This window comes from Crinia signifera, chromosome 7, assembly GCF_055691185.1.
Source record: "Crinia signifera chromosome 7, ASM5569118v1, whole genome shotgun sequence".
Classification (NCBI taxonomy): domain Eukaryota; kingdom Metazoa; phylum Chordata; class Amphibia; order Anura; family Myobatrachidae; genus Crinia; species Crinia signifera.
In genome coordinates, this window is record NC_139223.1 from 13,449,641 (window position 1) to 13,467,815 (window position 18,175).

General features: G+C 46.6%; 1 protein-coding gene across 1 annotated transcript in view; it reads right to left on the reverse strand.

Annotated features, from left to right (window-relative positions):
* LOC146019785 (interferon-induced very large GTPase 1-like) overlaps window positions 1-17,865 on the reverse strand; it is a 134,639-nt gene extending 116,774 nt beyond the window's left edge. The window contains exons 1-4 of the mRNA XM_083152340.1: window positions 17,793-17,865; window positions 16,521-16,720; window positions 13,055-13,199; window positions 3,051-3,250 (exon numbers count right to left, since the gene is read on the reverse strand). Of these exons, the coding sequence (XP_083008466.1) occupies window positions 3,051-3,250; window positions 13,055-13,199; window positions 16,521-16,682 (507 nt within the window). The 5' untranslated portion in view covers window positions 16,683-16,720; window positions 17,793-17,865. The remainder of the gene's footprint in view (window positions 1-3,050; window positions 3,251-13,054; window positions 13,200-16,520; window positions 16,721-17,792) is intronic.
* Window positions 17,866-18,175: the final 310 nt, after the last annotated feature.

Consider the following 18,175-nt stretch of genomic DNA (forward strand, 5'->3'; position numbering starts at 1 on the left):
GAACACCCATGAAACACTGGGTGTTCCCATTGGCGCGACCCCTCGCTGCTGCCTCGCGCCCACCGCCCACACTGCTAGGTGCGAATGGGCCGGCAAATAAGCACTTCACCATGCCCACTCACACCAAGGGGATGCACCTGCGCAGTCCCTAACCATCACTCCCCTGTGCGAACACACAAGCGAGCGTATGGATTAGAACCAGGCCCAATGTGTACTGGTGGAGTAGGGTGTTGTGAAACTCCCCAGGGGAGCCGGGGAATTACCTGGAAAGTTATATGAAATGTGACAAGATATGACACCTGTGGGGTGAAAGTGCTGAAAGAGCCATGTGGAAGTGTAAATTGTATTCATATAATAAAATACTGGGTTCATTTTATTTTATTATATGAATAAAATTTAATTGAAATATATATAAAATTATAAATTAAATAGTTTAAAGTAACAGCGCGGTGCTTCCAGTGCTACTTTTCATATTTAAGTTAGCCCTGCACTGTACCCTTAATGGGTCACAATACAGGGTTTGATACGTCAGGCGTGGCGACACCAAAACGCCAGAAGCCTGCTGCTAGATTAATAATATACAAAATAAAGCTTTTATTTATATAATATATTTATATAATTCTTCTTTTGTGTAAGATATATACTATAACAAGCACCTCAGTATCTGTGGGTGTATTTGAAGTTCTACTACAAACTCCTCCTCTGCCCCATCTCTTCCTCTACCACCTCCTCTCCCCTTTTACCATCCCCTCTCCTCCTCTAACCCTTGTCTCCTCCTCTACAACCCCTTCTCCTGCTCTACCACCTCCTCTCCTCCTCTAACCCCAGTCTCCTGAGGGTATTGATGTGTGTATGTGGGAATATGGGGGGGGGGGGGGGGGGGTAGGCAGATAGTTTGCCTAGGGTGCTGAGATACCTTGCACCAGCCCTGTGGCCCCTCCCTCTTTCCTCCCAATCTCTCTTTCCCTCCCCATCTCACACACTCTTTATCTTCTTTCCTCTCACTCTTCACTTTCCCTCTGTCACTCAGTCTAACCATCCTCTCCCTTTCTCTCCCCCTCACACACTCTCCCTATCTCTCTCTCTTCCCTTTCCCATTCTGCCCATCTCTCACTCTCCCCTTCCCCTACTATCCACCCATCACTCATTTTCCCCTCTCACCCAACCTCTCTCTCCCCCCTCACTCTCTCCTCTTTATTTTGCCACCACTCTTACCCCCTCTCCCTTACTTACCCCTCTCACGCACCCCCCCCCCCCCCCCTCTCTCTTCCTCTCTCTCTTCCCTTTCTCACTACTATCCCTCCTCTCTCTGGCTTCCCCTCCCCCTTTTATACCTGTCACTCATTTTCCCCTCTCACCCAATCCCTCTCTCCCCCTCTCTTTTTCTCCTCCTCTCACCTATCACCTCTTTCTTGCCACCTCTCTCACCCCCTCTCACTTACTCTCCCCTCTCATGCATCCTCTAATTCTCTACATTCTCTCTATCTTCCCTCTCTCCCCCTATTTTTATGTCTCTCTTACTCTTACCCCTCTTTGTCTCTCACTCACACCCTCCCCGTCCCCTCTCTTCCTGCCCATTTCTCTCCGCCCTCTCTCTCCCTCTTCCACTCACCTCCTCTCTCCCTTGTATCTCACTCTCCCCTTGCTTTCTGTGTCTCACTGACTCACTCTCCCCTCTCACTGTCCCTGTCTCTTATTCCTCTCATCCACCTTCCCTAGTTCCCTATGTCTCTCCCTGTAGACACCTTTGTCTCTCTATCTCTCCCCATCACCAACTGCATCACTATCTACCTCTCCCCTGTGGCAGTATCTCCATATTTGCCTCTCTCTCCTGTCACTCTGCCTTTCCAAGACATCACCCTCTCCCTCTCCCAATCATCTGCTCACTGTTACCCACTGTCTCTCCTTGTCATTCCTTTTGAGGCCATGCCCTCGTTTTGAGGCAACGCCAACTGTTTTGGGAACATGCACAAATAACCCCCTCACTTCCTTGTTATGGTGCCCCCCTGTCATTTTGTTCTGGATCCACCCCTGCTGGGCAATGTATCAGCAGCGGCAACACTGCACAGGGCCCTGCTGCTGGATGCGGCCCCACCTCCTCCCACCCCACCTCCTTCTCCCCATACACTGCAGTAAATAAAAGGCCCAGGTCTGCTGGTTGCGGCTCCGCCTTCTGTTATGCTGGCTCCGCCCATTAATGATTTGCTGCCCCCCATATGAGGCCACTTCCAGATATTTTCCAGGGCCACTTTTAGTCCCCAATCCGCCCCTGCTCTCACGCCAAACTCAAAACCTCCAAGACCTTTCATGTGCTGCTCCCTACCACTGGATTTCTCTACCTCTACTCCTCATACTTTACCCCTCTCTACTAAACTTTAATCAGGCTCTCAAGACCCACCTCTTCACCCAACCAACTTTCTACCTCATACGTGTCATCCCAGTCTGTCCGCCCCTCCTCTTTACAATGTAATGTGAAGTGCAGGGCTCTCTTTTCTTTGTGTGTTTTTCCTTCTTTTATTTAAACCACATTTGATGGCACCAAAATCCTGATACTTATTTCAGTGCCGCCTGCTGATGCAGCAATGTATACTGTATGTACCCTGTATTTGTTCTGTATTGTATTCAACTGCAAGTCACTGTTTTGCTTCTTCATTTGTGTTCTCTGTAATTGGGCGCTGCAGATCCCATTTGGTGCCATATAAATAAAGGATAATAATAATAATAATAATAAATACCGTGTGTTGAGCTAATAGACTTGGTCAGGGTATGATGATAGTGAGAAAAAGGGAGATTAAAAACAGCTATGGATATACAGGGATTCCAGGATGAACAACTTTACAAGGCCAGATGCTGCAAACACAACAGTGGTGGAAGACGCAGGACATAAGTGTGGGCAGGACAATTCTCATTGCGCACGAGGTCAGCATTGTAGTACATCAGAATGTGACAACACTACAGCAGGGGCGGGGATAGAGCGATTATTAGGGTTTATGTTCTGATGATAAATGGTGAGTTTAGGTGGGGATGCGGAGGGTCTAGTATGATATTACCTGTATTCCCTGTCCTGTATTGCTGGTCTTGCGTAGGTTAGACAATGCATTTACAATGGAAGTAGCATGTGTCTGCATTTCAGTTTGATACTTTATTGATTCCATTTTCTTTGGTGGCCTAACATCTTTGGCTTTGGTCTGCTGCTTTTGACCTTGGTCCAGGGTTTTCCAGAAAGCTTTGGGTGTAAGGAAGGATTCACCTGTAACGGTAAGCAAAACTGTTATTAGTAGCAGAGTAGACAATCCTATTCTACTATCCTGGCTTGACCGATCCATTGCTTTGTAAGATGCATCATCGACCTTTCATGCTACCAGAAATATGGATCCAAGTCCTGTTACTGGCAGAAGAAGCAAAACTGAGCACAAACTTCTGTATTTTGCTACTTAAGGTGCCCTGCTTGCCCTCCTGTCATGGTATATAGGGAGAGCTGGACCGAGGCATAAATAGCGTATACAGGAACGTAGAGCACCAGGCTATTGAGGGCATTACTGCTGTCTGTCTCTGTCACTACCTTCACTGGTGCTGTGAGGTGGAATCAGCCAGGATGAAAATAGCTGCATAGGGTACCCCAGGTCCATACTAGCCTTGGGCCGGTAAAGACAAACAGCCGCAGACATCTAAGAGCTTCCCATAGGAGTTAGGCCCCACTCTCTGAACCCTAATTTATCAGTGCCGACCTAACAATGTGTGACCTACCAGTGAGTATTTCTTCTTGTTCTTTTTCCTTTTCAGATACTTCAACTCACAATAACATTTACAGTTTAAGACAGTAATTCACACAGTAAATAAATAAATAACAGATGTTTTATTATGCATTAACACTGCTTCTTTTCTTCTATGGAGAATAAAGGTTAATTGCATGCAAAGAATTCATTGAACGAATAAAACAGAAAAATCACAGCGTAAATACACATCAACAATTTATAGTAACGACCTCAACAATTACCTGAGGTTACTTAATGCATTAAGTATTATCCTAACTGCAGTGTGGATTAAAACCCTTCAGTAGGCAATTGCACTGTCTCTATTTCATATATCCAGATTTAGGACCTTTCCCAAGTCTCTGTCCTAAACCTATAAAAGTAGTCCTCAACTGGAGGAAATGTTTTACCAGATACGGGAAATGCTGGGCAGTTCCAATGAAATGTTAAGCCCCTTATGCGACTAGGATCACCCGTTATAAGCGCTTGTTTAAATTATCTGTCCCTTCCTTTGCAGGTTTTCAGGTCCCTCGCTGAGACGTCTAGACCGCTGGGTATTTGTAATCCAAAGTCGGAAGACAAGGTAAGACTTGCTAAGTAATATTCTGACCTTTTATTTGTAATAAATGCAGAATGGGCTGTAGATAATAAAAGTGTAAGCTGCACGGGTCTTTTTAAGCGCTAGTAATAACTCAATGTCCCCTTGTTTGCAGAATGAAACTTTAAGTGGTACCTGAAGGAAACTTAACAACTACCTCCTGGCTCGAGCTACTGTAAGTCCATAAGAGGTTTCCACGTATTATCACTGACGTGAATTATGAATAAACTTAACTTGCTTTCCTACTGTAACAGTTCGGTAACTCCTTTTTATCAGGGGTAATTCTGGAGATGCTCAACCCTCCCTGGGGAAATGTTTTACATTAATTTAAACAGGATTGTGTATTTTATACAATCCTCTCGGCATATACTTTAAGGGGGTTATTTCCTATTCTCCCGAGACCTGGTTCTCGGATCTGGTCCTGTCACAGTTGGGTGAGATTTAGTATGGTGATAATGCTCCACTGCCAGTGAATCCGTATCCAGACACAGTTTTTGACTATCAACCTTAACTTTAACTTTGCTAGCAAATATGATTTGGAGCTCACGGTTTTTGAGAGTCTATGGGGTACCTCTGAGGTAAACTGTAGGATGTAGTTACAAAGTCTCTCTGTAAGACCCTTAGCCTTAGTAAGGGCTGCTGCCAAGGAGCGTACTGCTTGAACTATGTGACTTTCCTATGCTGAGAGGTAACTCGGTGGCTCTAGCTGGAGATTACTCTGAGACATGGCATGAATATATATATCTCTGATATGCAACTTTTAGGATGCTGAGCAGACGGGTGTCTGTTCTGAGATATCTTTCAGCCTGGCTAAAGCAGCTAAGTATGCTGTGTGGGAGGTCGGACTGAAGATGTAATGGGCGGCCTTTTGGGCTGGTTTAGCACTCACCACACCCCTGCTCTGTATATTGCAGGGCCGCCGGAACACTCCCTCTGGTGCCGCCTCCACCGCCTTGTCTCCGCCTGAGATGACGCCCAACAATGGCGCCGAGGGCCGCCGATGCCTCCTGCCGGACCTTGCTTCTCCGCTCACACCGGCGTCTCTGCTGCCTGACAGCGCGGGTCACCACGGAGGAGGAATATCTCTCCCGTCCTCGCCGGAGATTCAGGTAAGCGCTTTCCGTCCCCCAGCACCGCTCTCCGCACTCCGTTAAGCTGCGTAGCTCTGCTGATAATTTACTCCTGAGGGAGACTGCGCCACAGCCGTTTACGGCTGTGGCTTTTATTTACTTTAGCTCGTGGGCAGTCTCTAGTCCCGCTTCCCCCACGAGCCCCACAACTTTATTAAAACTTTTCTGGAACAAAAGTCCTTTCTCCCCTCTGACTGGGGCATTTGAAGGGACCCTGCGGCCAAACTTCCGTTGGGAGGTCCAGACCATTTTTCTCCCGGAGGGGGGCTCGGCTATAACAGTTACTAATAACTCCTCTGCCTTCCGTGAAAGCACCACAACACATGAACTTTTTTCCATTAAATGAATAATAAAAGCTATGCTTGATGATAGAGTCTCTGTTACCTTCTATGAAGGTATTCCTATACATTACAATATAGATTTCCCCAACAAAACATTCAGTAGCCTCCATGAGGCGTATATGGTACAGCATTACATGTTTATCAACACTATACCCATGAACTGATCTATATATTCTGGGAGACGGTCACCCCAACCCTGGGACCATATCACAAATGGACTTATCCAGAGGAAGTCTAGAAGGGGACTGGTTTGCAGCTACCCCTTCCAGTGCCAATCCATGTGTTGCTGCTGCCACTACTGCACTGCCCTCTGAGCTTCCAGTAGCCAGTATCAGAGCTGCACAACTCCTAACCAGGGCTGCCATCAAAAAGTGTGGGGCCTGGGACTGACAAAAAAGGCAGGGCCCTCCTTCCCTTTCTTGAACACCTCTAGGTGATGCCTGGTGAGACTGCACCACTGGCCGCACTTCTCAACCTCCACATTGCTTCAAGGAAAATGTGAGCTTTGTTTATGACAAATTTTCCAGTCCTGTGCCCCCTTTCTGTCTGGGCCCAGGACTGGAGTCGCCTCAGTCACCCCCTGATGGCTTCCTGCTCCTAACAGCCACCCCATAAAGGGCAGCGTGTCTTGTTGAGTTGCAGTGTGCAGCTTCTTACAGCAGCCCATAAGGTGAGGGAAGGGGTGGCTGTACTTATTCAAAATGACTCAATGGGACCAATTTGTTCACTTTGTCTATGGGATCTGTTATAGTGAGGGGCTTCCATATATACAGTATATGTATTGGGGATGTGCACCGGACATTTTTCGGGTTTTGGATCTGTTTCTACTTTTGTGTTTTGTATTTGGATTGGTTTTGCCAAAACCGCCCTTCCAGGTTTTGGTTTTGAATCTGTATTTAAAAAAAAAATCATAATAACAGCTAAAATTTAATTATTATTTTTTTGTTCCTACAGTATTATTTACCTCAATAACATTAATTTCCACTCATTTCTGGCCTATTCTGAACACCTCACAATATTAATTTTAGACCAAAAGGTTACACTGAGGTAGCTGGATAACTATGCTAAGTGACTCAAGTGGGCTGTCACCAGCATAGTGACACAAGTGGGCTGTCACCAGCATAGTGACACAAGTGGGCTGTCACCAGCATAGTGACACAAGTGGGCTGTCACCAGCATAGTGACACAAGTGGGCTGTCACCAGCATAGTTGTTATGGCCTCAGTAATCCACTTTGCAACAAGGTGACTGCTGTCATACTTCATCTTCCGCACAAGGACTAAATTGAAATAAAATAATTATGGGTACTCTTTACCTAGAACGGCGCCCGTCGCGGGCATCGCGTGTACATTTATGCCTGCCCGCGACGCGACCGACGCGATGCCCGCGATTTTCCCATTGAAAACCATGTTAAACCTGAAAAATCGCGTCGGTCGCGTCGCGGCCGGCCATAAATGTACCCGCGATGCCCGCGACGCGATGCTCCCGATTTCCCATAGGAAGCAATGTTAAAAGCCGCGATGGACCCGATTTTAGTGTTAAATGCCTCAATCCACCCGATTTGGCCATAGAAATCAATGTTAAATGGGCCACAGAGCCCATTAACCCTTAAATGTCCCCCCAATTTTTGTACGCCACCCCACGATCTACGCCAACCCGAAGCGTGGCGAGCGCAGCGAGCCCGCGAGGGGCGGCGGTACGCGTCCTACGACCTTTTCATGCCCTACTATCCACGTCGGCGTGGAGTTGAGAATAGAATAGTGTGGCGAGCGCAGCGAGCCACCGAGCCCGAAGCGTGGCGAGGGGACGCGGATACCTTCACAGGTAAGCGCGTCCCCTCGCGGGCTTCACAGGTGTCCGTGGCCACGCGGACACCTGTGAAGCCCGCGAGGGGACGCGTATAACTGTGAAGGTATCCGCGTCCCCTCGCGGGGCTCGCTGCGCTCGCCACGCTTCGGGCTCGGTGGCTCGCTGCGCTCGCCACACTATTCTATTCTCAACTCCACGCCGACGTGGATAGTAGGGCATGAAAAGGTCGTAGGACGCGTACCGCCGCCCCTCGCGGGCTCGCTGCGCTCGCCACGCTTCGGGTTGGCGTGGATCGTGGGGTGGCGTACAAAAATTGGGGGGACATTTAAGGGTTAATTGGGGCTATTTGGGCTCTGTAGCCCATTTAACATTGATTCCTATGGGAAAATCGCGGGCATTGAGGCATTTAACGCTAAAATCGCGGTCAATCAGGCTTTTTAACATTGTTCTCTATGGGAAAATCGCGGTAATCGCGGGTACCCGATTTTGATGTACCCGCGATTTACCCGCGATTTACCCGCGATGCCCGCGATTACCGCGATTTTACCCGCGATGCCCGCGATTTCAATCGTGGGCGCCGTTCTAGGTAAAGAGTACCTAATTATGAAATAAGTAGTGTGAACCTGTGGGGAAAAATGGGTTAAAATTAATGGGGAAAAAAGGAACCGCTTGGGTACACCTCACGGTGTCACTCTGCGCTCTCAAACACTAATATGATATTGTTACAATTATGTTAAACTGAATAAATGCCAAACATTGGTTATATATAAAAATGATCTTTTATTGATCCATTAAGATCTGCATATAAAAACATCAATAAATGATAAAAAATATATATAAACCCACATGTGGATACACACTATAAAAAATATATATATGTGACCAGCTAGTACCGGTATACACACACACAGAGGGATGGGTGGGTGGGTGGGGGGACAAACATAACAATGAAAAGATGAGAAACAGACAGTATATGTGTGGGAATGTGTTTGGTCCCAAATGCACAAGGGGGAGATTCTCTAAGAATCTCCGCCGCCCATCGCATTTATAATTATCGCATATGTTGTAACATATGCGATAATAATAGCAAAGGACAGCTGTTGCGTTAAGAGCTGTCCTTTGCGGTGAGAGTGGCCGGGTCCCAGCAGGTCCCGGCGGCTCCCCCCTCCCTCACACACCCGGCACTGCTGCGCCGGGCTCTCCTCCTCCCTGCACCCGGAAGAGGATCAGTGCAGGGAGGAGGTCACAGTTCCGGGGCAGCACAGCTCTGTGCTGCCTGGACACAGGTGAGGGGACGATGCGTGGGCTGTGCGGGGCGGCGGGGGGTTGTTGCGGCGCGGCGGTGGGATGCGTTAGAAGCCCATTGGCCTCTATGGGGCATTGCCAGATTTTTATTAAATGTGGACCTGCCCAGAGTAGTGACCATCCCCCTTCTATCTCCACACAAACAATCTTCGATTGTTCACAGAGAACCGAATACTGCAAATTCTAATATAAGGCAGGCACTCATCTACAGTATATCCATTGTGACATTTGTTAAATGGACAGGAGTGTGCGCTATCTTGGGCATGACAATGAGCTTTTTCATCCAATGGCCAAGAACTGTCTCCACTGCTTCCTTATGCAAACAAACCACATCACCATCAGAAACCTTATTGTCAGGGCCGGCTCTTGTCAATCTACCAATGTGTACAGAATAATATGACTTGTCTATGTTCCTGATATAGTGGTGTCACACGGGGATCTCTAGGTGGCACACGCTGCATAGAGGGAACAGATCGTGTGTAGAGGAGTCCTGACAATACCTCACAGTACCGCGGCATCAACGTGCTAGATAAAACCGCAGCCTGCCTGTACCGTTTAGCCTGCATGCAGTGCCAGATTAAGCCTTCTGGGGCCCGGGGCACTTTAGACAGGGGGGCCTCCTTGCACTTGTCATTACTGGCAGCAAACTGCGTGGGGGAATATTACACTGTCAAAACACAGAGTAAAGGCAGTATAAACTTGGTCAATGGGTAACTTCAGGGGAGATATATATATATATATATATACTGTATATATGTATATATATATATATATATATATATATACACACACACACACACACACACACACACACACACACACACATACATACATACCACATGAAAAGCCTTTGTTTGTCCCTCTGCACCTTACTCTGTAGGAGACCTCACAGTCCCAGTGCTGCCTCTGATTAAAAACCCTCCCATGACTAGGCTGCTGCTGCTGTTATCCATGGGCCTGAGAAGCATGTAATGAGCTCCACCAATTAGAGCTTAGCACAAACGTCTCAGCCTCTGCCCTCTGGTGCAAAGTGTCATTGGACTTAGTCAACTCCCAATAATGCACTGCACACTTGGCCCCCAATGCTCAGCACCATTAATCATTGTCACATTGGCAGATAGGTGAAGCTGCAGCACTACCCCCAGACCCATGCACAAAACCTTAAGCTAAAAAAAAAAAATGTTGTGCCCCCATTATAATCCGGCCCTGCCTGCATGCAATGTGTATTACCAGCATATAATATCATCAGGGACCACCAACATAAGATAGCTTGTCAGGCCTTGCGGCTAACAATATACATTTCCTGTGTCAGACTCTATTGGACCCCCCAATACAGCACATTATTAATGACCACTGAGAGAAGGGATTGCTGTCAGGCTTCACGGCAAATTACAACCTCCATGTGCCAGATAACATCTCGTCATGCACACGAGTGGTTTTTCATCATTTTATAGATCTCCAAATTGCATATAATCATACACACCAGGGGATATCAATACAAGTGCGATCCTGAGTGGAGATACTGTTGCGCTATTACAGGCAACAAACTGCAATGAGCTGTAATAACATAAGCCAGTAATACAAGAGCTTCATTAGCCATTATTGCTAAAACGGAATGTCATCAGGAGAATACAATTACTAATGCTGGCCACACATCAGACCAACTTTCCTCCAACCATCCAACTAGTTGGTTGGATGGAAAAAAAACCTGGTACTGGATAGGAGCAAATGAAAAGGTGCAGAAATTGGACAACAACCGTCACTCAGACAATGTACTGTAGCTGGACCTATGTGGCCAGTATTCAATGCCTCTGATTCGCCATTTTTTTCAGCGAATCTGGCAATTCGCCTGTTTTCTGGCAAATTTTTTCACAGAAAAAACAATTCGCCCTATGGGCTGGCGATTCGCAATTTGTGATTCACCGCGATTCGCCGGTGGTTTTCAATGGGGTTTTCAGTGGAATTCGCCGAGAGTGTATTCAATGCTGAAGTGGAGAACTGCTTTCTCCAGTGATTTTCACCAGGATTCTCCATTTTACATTCGTCATCTTTTTTAGGTGAACTGGAATGTGATCTTGGAAAATAAAGCGTTTTTAATTTTTATTTTGGTGTCAAAAAATCAGATTTTTTTTTCTGTGAAGGGGCATGCTATTTTTATTCATGTCCTTGCAGCCCATGAATATATTTTAAATTATTATTTTTTTTTTTAACAATATATATATATATTTTTTTTTACACATTTACCAGCAGGGGGCCGAGCCGGGAGCCGCTCATTAATATTCATATATTCACTGCACACTGGTCCCGATCATTACACATGCACGATCGGGACCAGTGTGTAGCGGCTCCCTAACACAGCCCCCTGCCAGCTCTGGGGGGGCTCTCCCTGTGTCCCCGACAGCCCTCCTTCACCTCCACAGTGTCCGGCGCAGGCAGGGAGGCTTCCATCTCCCTGCCTGCAGCCATCCAACGGCTCCCTGCGGCATTCGCCGTGGGGGGTGTGTGTTAAAATTCGCCCAAGGGGAAGCAAGCCCCTGAGGCGTTGAATAGGGGGTGAGGGAGGGCGGAACCCGGCGATTGTGCAGTAAAGTATTGAATACCTGCCTTTGATTTAAACAATTTCACTGAATGTTTTTGTCCATTCTCCTGAGTTTGTGAGCAAATTGCTTATTGGCATTTGCTCCCATACAGTACCAGATTTTCAGTCCAACCAACCAACTAGTTGGATGGTTGGAGGAAAGTTGGTCTGATGTGTGGCCAGCATTAGATACATAGTGATATGATTTATACTCCAATCCACCTATTTTTGAAGCAGGATACTGTGGATTAGCAGCGTAATAAGAGAAACACACAAAGTAACCATCGTGTAACAAATCCTAGAATTATAACATGTACTTAAAGGTTACAAATGTGACTAGAAAATAATAACAGTGTATGTGAGACAGCCTCTATTATAGAAGAAGACCGCAGCATAGGCATTTATAATCGGCATACCACCAAGGAATAAAGCAATACACAACATTCATTGGCATTGAAAGTATTTACTAAAAGTAGTTGTACATATTGGCACAGCATTATTTGTTTCTACAATAAAGATTTAAAAATAAACTTCGCCTAACAACGGCTAATGGTGTGTACACACGGTCGCATACCTCCCAATAGTCCTGATTTTAGCGGGACAGTCCTGATTATCAGGGCCTGTCCCGCTGTCCCTCCCGCGGCCGGCAGTGTCCCGCGGTGATGGGGGCTGTTTGGAGTCCCCCCTGTCGACTGCTAAGCAGCGGGGAATAAACGCTGTGCCAGGGGGCTGGGGGCATGGCTAGAGGCTCACAGAGCCTCTTGGTCATGCCCCCATAGCGGCAAAATGGGGGCGTGGCCTTGCGGGGGAGCCGCTAGTATAGGCCACACCCCCAAAATTAGGCCACACCCAAAAAAATTGGCGCGCCTATGGCGCGCAGCAACTATGGCCCGCCTCCGGCTGATCCAAAGTTGGGAGTTATGCGGTCAACATGCCGTGCGATGCGATCGGGACTCGCATCGCACGGCATGAAGGAGAGAAGAGAGGACAGTACCGATACCTGTCCTCACGCCATCCTCACGCCGCTGCAGGTGCCGGGCAGGGGCACAGATGGCAGAGTGCTGCGACTCACACCCGGGGCCGTGACACAGCAACAGCTTCCCCCCGCCGCCCCCCCCATGCATACATCAGACGACACACACACACCCCCCCTCCTCTATATGGCGGACTTCCGGGTCACTGCGCATCAGCCCTGCAGCCCCAGGAGAAGCCCCTCTGGCCGCCGGAGCTATGTGAGTATGTAAGGCACAAAGACTATATAGTCTTGCCTACCCTCACTATATCGCTGCCGATTTGCGCTCACATGGGAGCGCACATCAGCAGCGCATCGGGCTCATTAGCCCTAAAAAGCCGACAATTAATATGCGATGTGGCTTCCGATGTTCACTATATCGGAAACATCGGAAGCCATATCGCCCCCGTGTGTACACACCATAACAGAGACCACTTTTCATCTTCATAGTCTTCCTTTTTCTGTATCTATTACCACAGGAAAATGTGTCCCAGATATATCAGTATCAGTGCAGTAAGGTCCAGGCTCACCTGTGTCACCTGACTCCATCTGATCAATGTGATTTGGTCGCGCTGTTATAGTAGCTGGTTCTTCATCTACATTGGTTGTGCTGCTGCTCCTTAGGCCATATGCCCCAGTGACCTTGTGGACTCCAGCTTGTTGGGTCTCTGTGTCCTGATGGGACAAAACATACTTAGGATTACTGTACAGGTTCCCTATGAGGCAATGTATACTGGTGGAAAAGGGTGTTGTGAAACTCCCCAAACTCATACCCTTGCCTTATGGAATGCCAGATGTATTTGTAAACAACTGGTCCCCACCCATGACATTTCATTTCCATCTTCTAGCCATTACTGAAACTTGGATAACCCCTCTGACACTGCTTCTCCTGCTGCCCTCTCTGCTGGGGGCCTCACATTCTCACAAGCAAACCAACCCGTGTGTCACCATGGGGGTGGTGTTGGAGTCATTTCACCCTTTAGCTATTCCTATCAACTTATAACACAGAAATGCCTTCTTCTCAACATTTGAGGTCCACGCTATATGCATTTTCCAACCTGCTAATCTTCGTCAAATTGTTCGACAACTTTGCTTCCTGGCTTTTTCACTTCTGACATTCCCTCCATTATTCTTATTGATATTTCCACAAAATCCCTGCCTGTAAACTCCTTAATCTCAGATCCTCACTTGGTCTCTCCCAGTGGACCTCCACACCCTCCAATTTGAATGGACGCTCACTTGTTGTGGTCTTCACCTATCACTGTGGTGATATTTCTGCTTTCTCCAACTCCCATTTCCCCTCTCTTACCATCACCTGCTCTCTTTTATCTAATCTTTCTCTGCTTCTCCATCTCCCCCTGCAAAGGCCACCATCACTATGCGTAACATGGAGGCTATTGACATCACCCCCCCCCCCCCCCATCCTCTCTCTTTGACTCATTTCTCTCTCCAATCATCTATCTCTACTGCCCTGAACAATCAGCTTCCCATTACAATGCATCCCTTACATCTGCTCTTGCCTCTGTTACTCCACCAACCACTATACACCCTCGCAGATTAATACCTCAACCCTGGCACACCAAATGCACCAGATTTCTGCAAAAATGCTCACATACTGCCAAGCAACAATGAGATATCACGTTTTAAAGGCAGAATTCCTTCATTTCAAATTTATGCCTCCATTGTTCAGTGCTGCATTTCCCTCGCTACACAGAAATACTTTAAGAACTCCCCCCAGTCTTCCAACCCCCAGTGCATCTTTGTCCCTGTAAACTCCGTCCTCTGCCCACCTCTCCTCCCATCCTCACTCTCTGCTCTTGACTTATTTTACATCCCACCAGCCATCTCTTTTCCCTTACCACCCATCCCCATGTTTCTTACCAACTCTGACATCCTTCTCCCTTGTATTTGTTGAGGAAGTTATAGCCCTCATACATTCATCCCCCCACCACCTTCCCACTTGCCTCAATACCCTACCTCTCTCCTTCTGCTTATTCCATCTTGTTCACTTTCTCAATGTCTCCCTTTCATCAGGTGCTGTCCTTTGGACAAACCTTCCTTTGATCCAAACACCTTCTCCAACTACTTACCTATCTCTCCTTTTTGGCCCCAAACTCCTTGAGTGTGTTGTCAACAACCCCCTTACTGCCTTTCTTTTCTCACACTCCCTGCTGGACCCATTTCAGTCTGTCTTCTGTCCTCTTCATTCCACTGAAACTGCCCTTAAAAATGTCTGCAACAACCTCCATTCTGCTAAATATAAGGGCCTCTACTCTTTGCTTATTCTTCTTGACCTCTATGAAGCGTTTTGACACTGTGGACCATCCTCTCCTTCAATCTGTTTTTCAGCTTGATACTGCCCTCTCCTTGCTGTATTCTTACCCGTCCGACCCCTCCTTTTCTGTCTGCTATCAGGACTCTGCCTTCCCCCACTTCCACTATCTTTGGTCCTCTCCTTTTCTCTCTCTATCCTTCCTCTTTAGGTGAGCTCATTAGTTATTTTTACTTCCAATATCATCTCTATGCTGATTATATTCAAATCTACCTTTCATCTCCTGACCTTTCTCCTGCTCTCCTCGTGTCATTAACTGTCTCTCTGCTATCTCTTCTTGGATGTCCCACCACTTTCTTAAACTTAACATGTGTAAGACTGAGCTGATCATTTCCCCACCCTACCAAGCATTCTATCCTCCCACACTTTCACTATCTGTTGTTGGTAATTTTATCACCTCTACTCCCCAAGTGCGCTGTCTTGGGGAAATCCTTGACTCCTCCCACTCTTTCAAACCACACATTAAGCACCTTTCATAATCCTGCTGTTTTCATCTAAAAAATATTTCCAGGATCACTTCTTACCAAGGATGCTACAATGACCCTTATTGACTCTTTGTTCATCTCCAGACTGGACAATAGGAATCTTGTTCTGTAATCAATCCCTGAAAAATGTCTCTCTCCACTCCAATCTATCCTCAATATTGCAGCCCAGTTCATCTTCATCACCAAATGCACTACATCCACCTATAAGCCCTTCATTGTCTACCCTTCCTTTTTAGAATCCAAATCACACTCCCAAAGCCCTAACCCAATCCTTTCCCATTTACATTTCTGACCTCATCTCCCTATACACTCCCACATGTCCTCTTCACTCAGATAATGCAGACTACACCTCCTGCCTACTGACGACTTCCCACACCAACCTCCAAGACTTTTCATGTGCTGCTCCCTACCTATGGAGTTCTCTGCCTCTCTTCCTCATACTCTCCACCTTTCTACAAAACTTTAATCAGGCTCTCAAGACCCACCTGTTCGCAAAACCCAGCCAAATCTCATCCTAACCCTCTGTTCCATGCTCACTTTCTACCTCATATGTGTCATCCCAGCCTGTCCGCCCCTCTTTACAATTTAATGTCAAGAGCAGGGCTCTCTTTTCTTTGTGTGCTTTTCGTTCTCTTATTTAAATCCCCTTTGTTGGCACCAAAATCCTGATACTTCAGTGCCACCTGCTGATGCAGCAATGTATACTGTATGTACCCTGTATTTGTTCTGTATTGTATTCTACTGCAAGTCACTGTTTTGCTTATTCCTTTACGTACTCTGTAATTGGGCGCTGCAGATCCCATGTGGTGCTATATAAATAAAGAATAATAATAATAATAATAATAAATACAGTGTTTTGAGCTAATAGACTTGGTCAGGGTATGATGATAGTGAGAAAATGGGAGATTAAAAATAGAACACTGGCAACAGCTATGGATATACAGGGATTCCAGGATGAAAAACTTTACACGGCCAGATGCTGCAAACACAACAGTGGTAGAAGCTGCAGGACATAAGTGTGGGCAGGACAATTCTCATTGCGCACGAGGTCAGCATTGTAGTACATCAGAATGTGACAACACTACAGCAGGGGCGGGGATAGAGCGATTATTAGGGTTTATGTTCTGATGATAAATAGTGAGTTTAGGTGGGGATGCGGAGGGTCTAGTATGATATTACCTGTATTCCCTGTCCTGTATTGCTGGTCTTGCGTAGGTTTGACAATGCATTTACAACGGAAGTAGCGTCTGGTTTCCATCTAGTTTGGGGCATTCCTGATTCCATTTTCTTTGGTGGCCTACCATCTTTGGCCTCGGTCTGCTGCTTTTGTTCTTGGTCCATGATGCCCCAGAAAACTTTGGAGTGAAGGTAAGGATCACCTGTAAAGGTAAGCAGAACTGTTATTAGTAGCAAAGTAGACAATCCTATTTGGTACTTGTGTATTATCACAGCGCGCACTTTTCCTACGTATGGCACCATAGGCAAATCACATCGCATCGCATGGGCCAGTTTAAGGGTCATGTGATGCGATGCAATGCGTTTTTTTTTTAATGTCATTTATTCACTGCTCTGTATGCCCCGGGGATCGCATCGCACCTCCTGCAAAATCGCATGCGATCACATGCGATTTTATAGGGTGTGTGATGCCATGACATTACCTATACCATATCATTGTATGACATACAATGATGTTTTACCTACCCCCTCACTAGCCACGCCACCCCGAAGTGTTGCGAGGGCAGCGGAATGCGTCCTCCAATGTTTTCATTCCCCCACTATCCACGTCGGTGCAGAGTTGATTTAATATACAGATGTGTCCACATACAGCTTGGCTTTTTTTCTCAATTTGTCACAACATGTAAAACATGGCTTACCTGTTTTTCCAAATGTAGCAAGTGGAAAGGGGTGCCAGAGAATGGCCGGAGGGGGTCACGGGGGGTGCCGCGAATCATGGTAGGGGGGGTCGCAGGGGGTGCCGCGAATGGCGGGAAGGGGGGTCGCGGGAGGGGGGCTGCGAATCACGGGAGGGGGGGCTCCACTTTTTTGATATGCCATTAAAATTACCTTTTTGATACTTTTGCAAAATCCAGATAGTGCTGGCTTTTCATTGCTATATATTCAGTGCCGTGCACTTTTATCAAGAACAGCAGATAAAAGTGCATGGGCACTGAAACGTTGACCACAAGTTGGGCATCTGTTGTATTTATTTCTAAGTCTGGGAGTGCCGCCATCCACACAACCCTACATATCCCCCACAGGTTTGGAGGGGCCATTACGGAACGCACCGAGCAAGTTATGTCCTGCAGCATACAGAGTGCCAGAACCAACAATTTATATATGTATATATAAAGTTATTACAACGTAAACAGAACTTTTCTGGCAGTTACTGAGCCAGATTACAGTCATTTCCTGCATCTGTCTGTCTGTGATCAGTAACAGTATATTACTTACCCCGTATCCATCAGTGTCCACGACCAGCAGCAGCGGTGCCAGAATCTGACTGAAGTCACACATAGAGTAAAAATGCTAAATAGAGGACAAGGAACGTCATCTGGAGAAACGAAACTTAACTATATCTCATTTCTCCTGAGTGACTCATTTCCATATAAAGGAAATAAAGTCCCTGGTGGGCATCAGTCTGTCATATAACATAATAACATAGTAATTAAGGCTGAAAAAGATGTTAGTCCATCGAGTTCAACTTATCTAATTTGTAACTGCTGACTTGAGTAAGTCATATCTATAGGATTCCCTTAGTGGCCAAAAATGCATCCAAATGCAGTTTTGATGTAAATTAATTAACAGTAGTTGCTGTAATCACCCCCACCGACAAT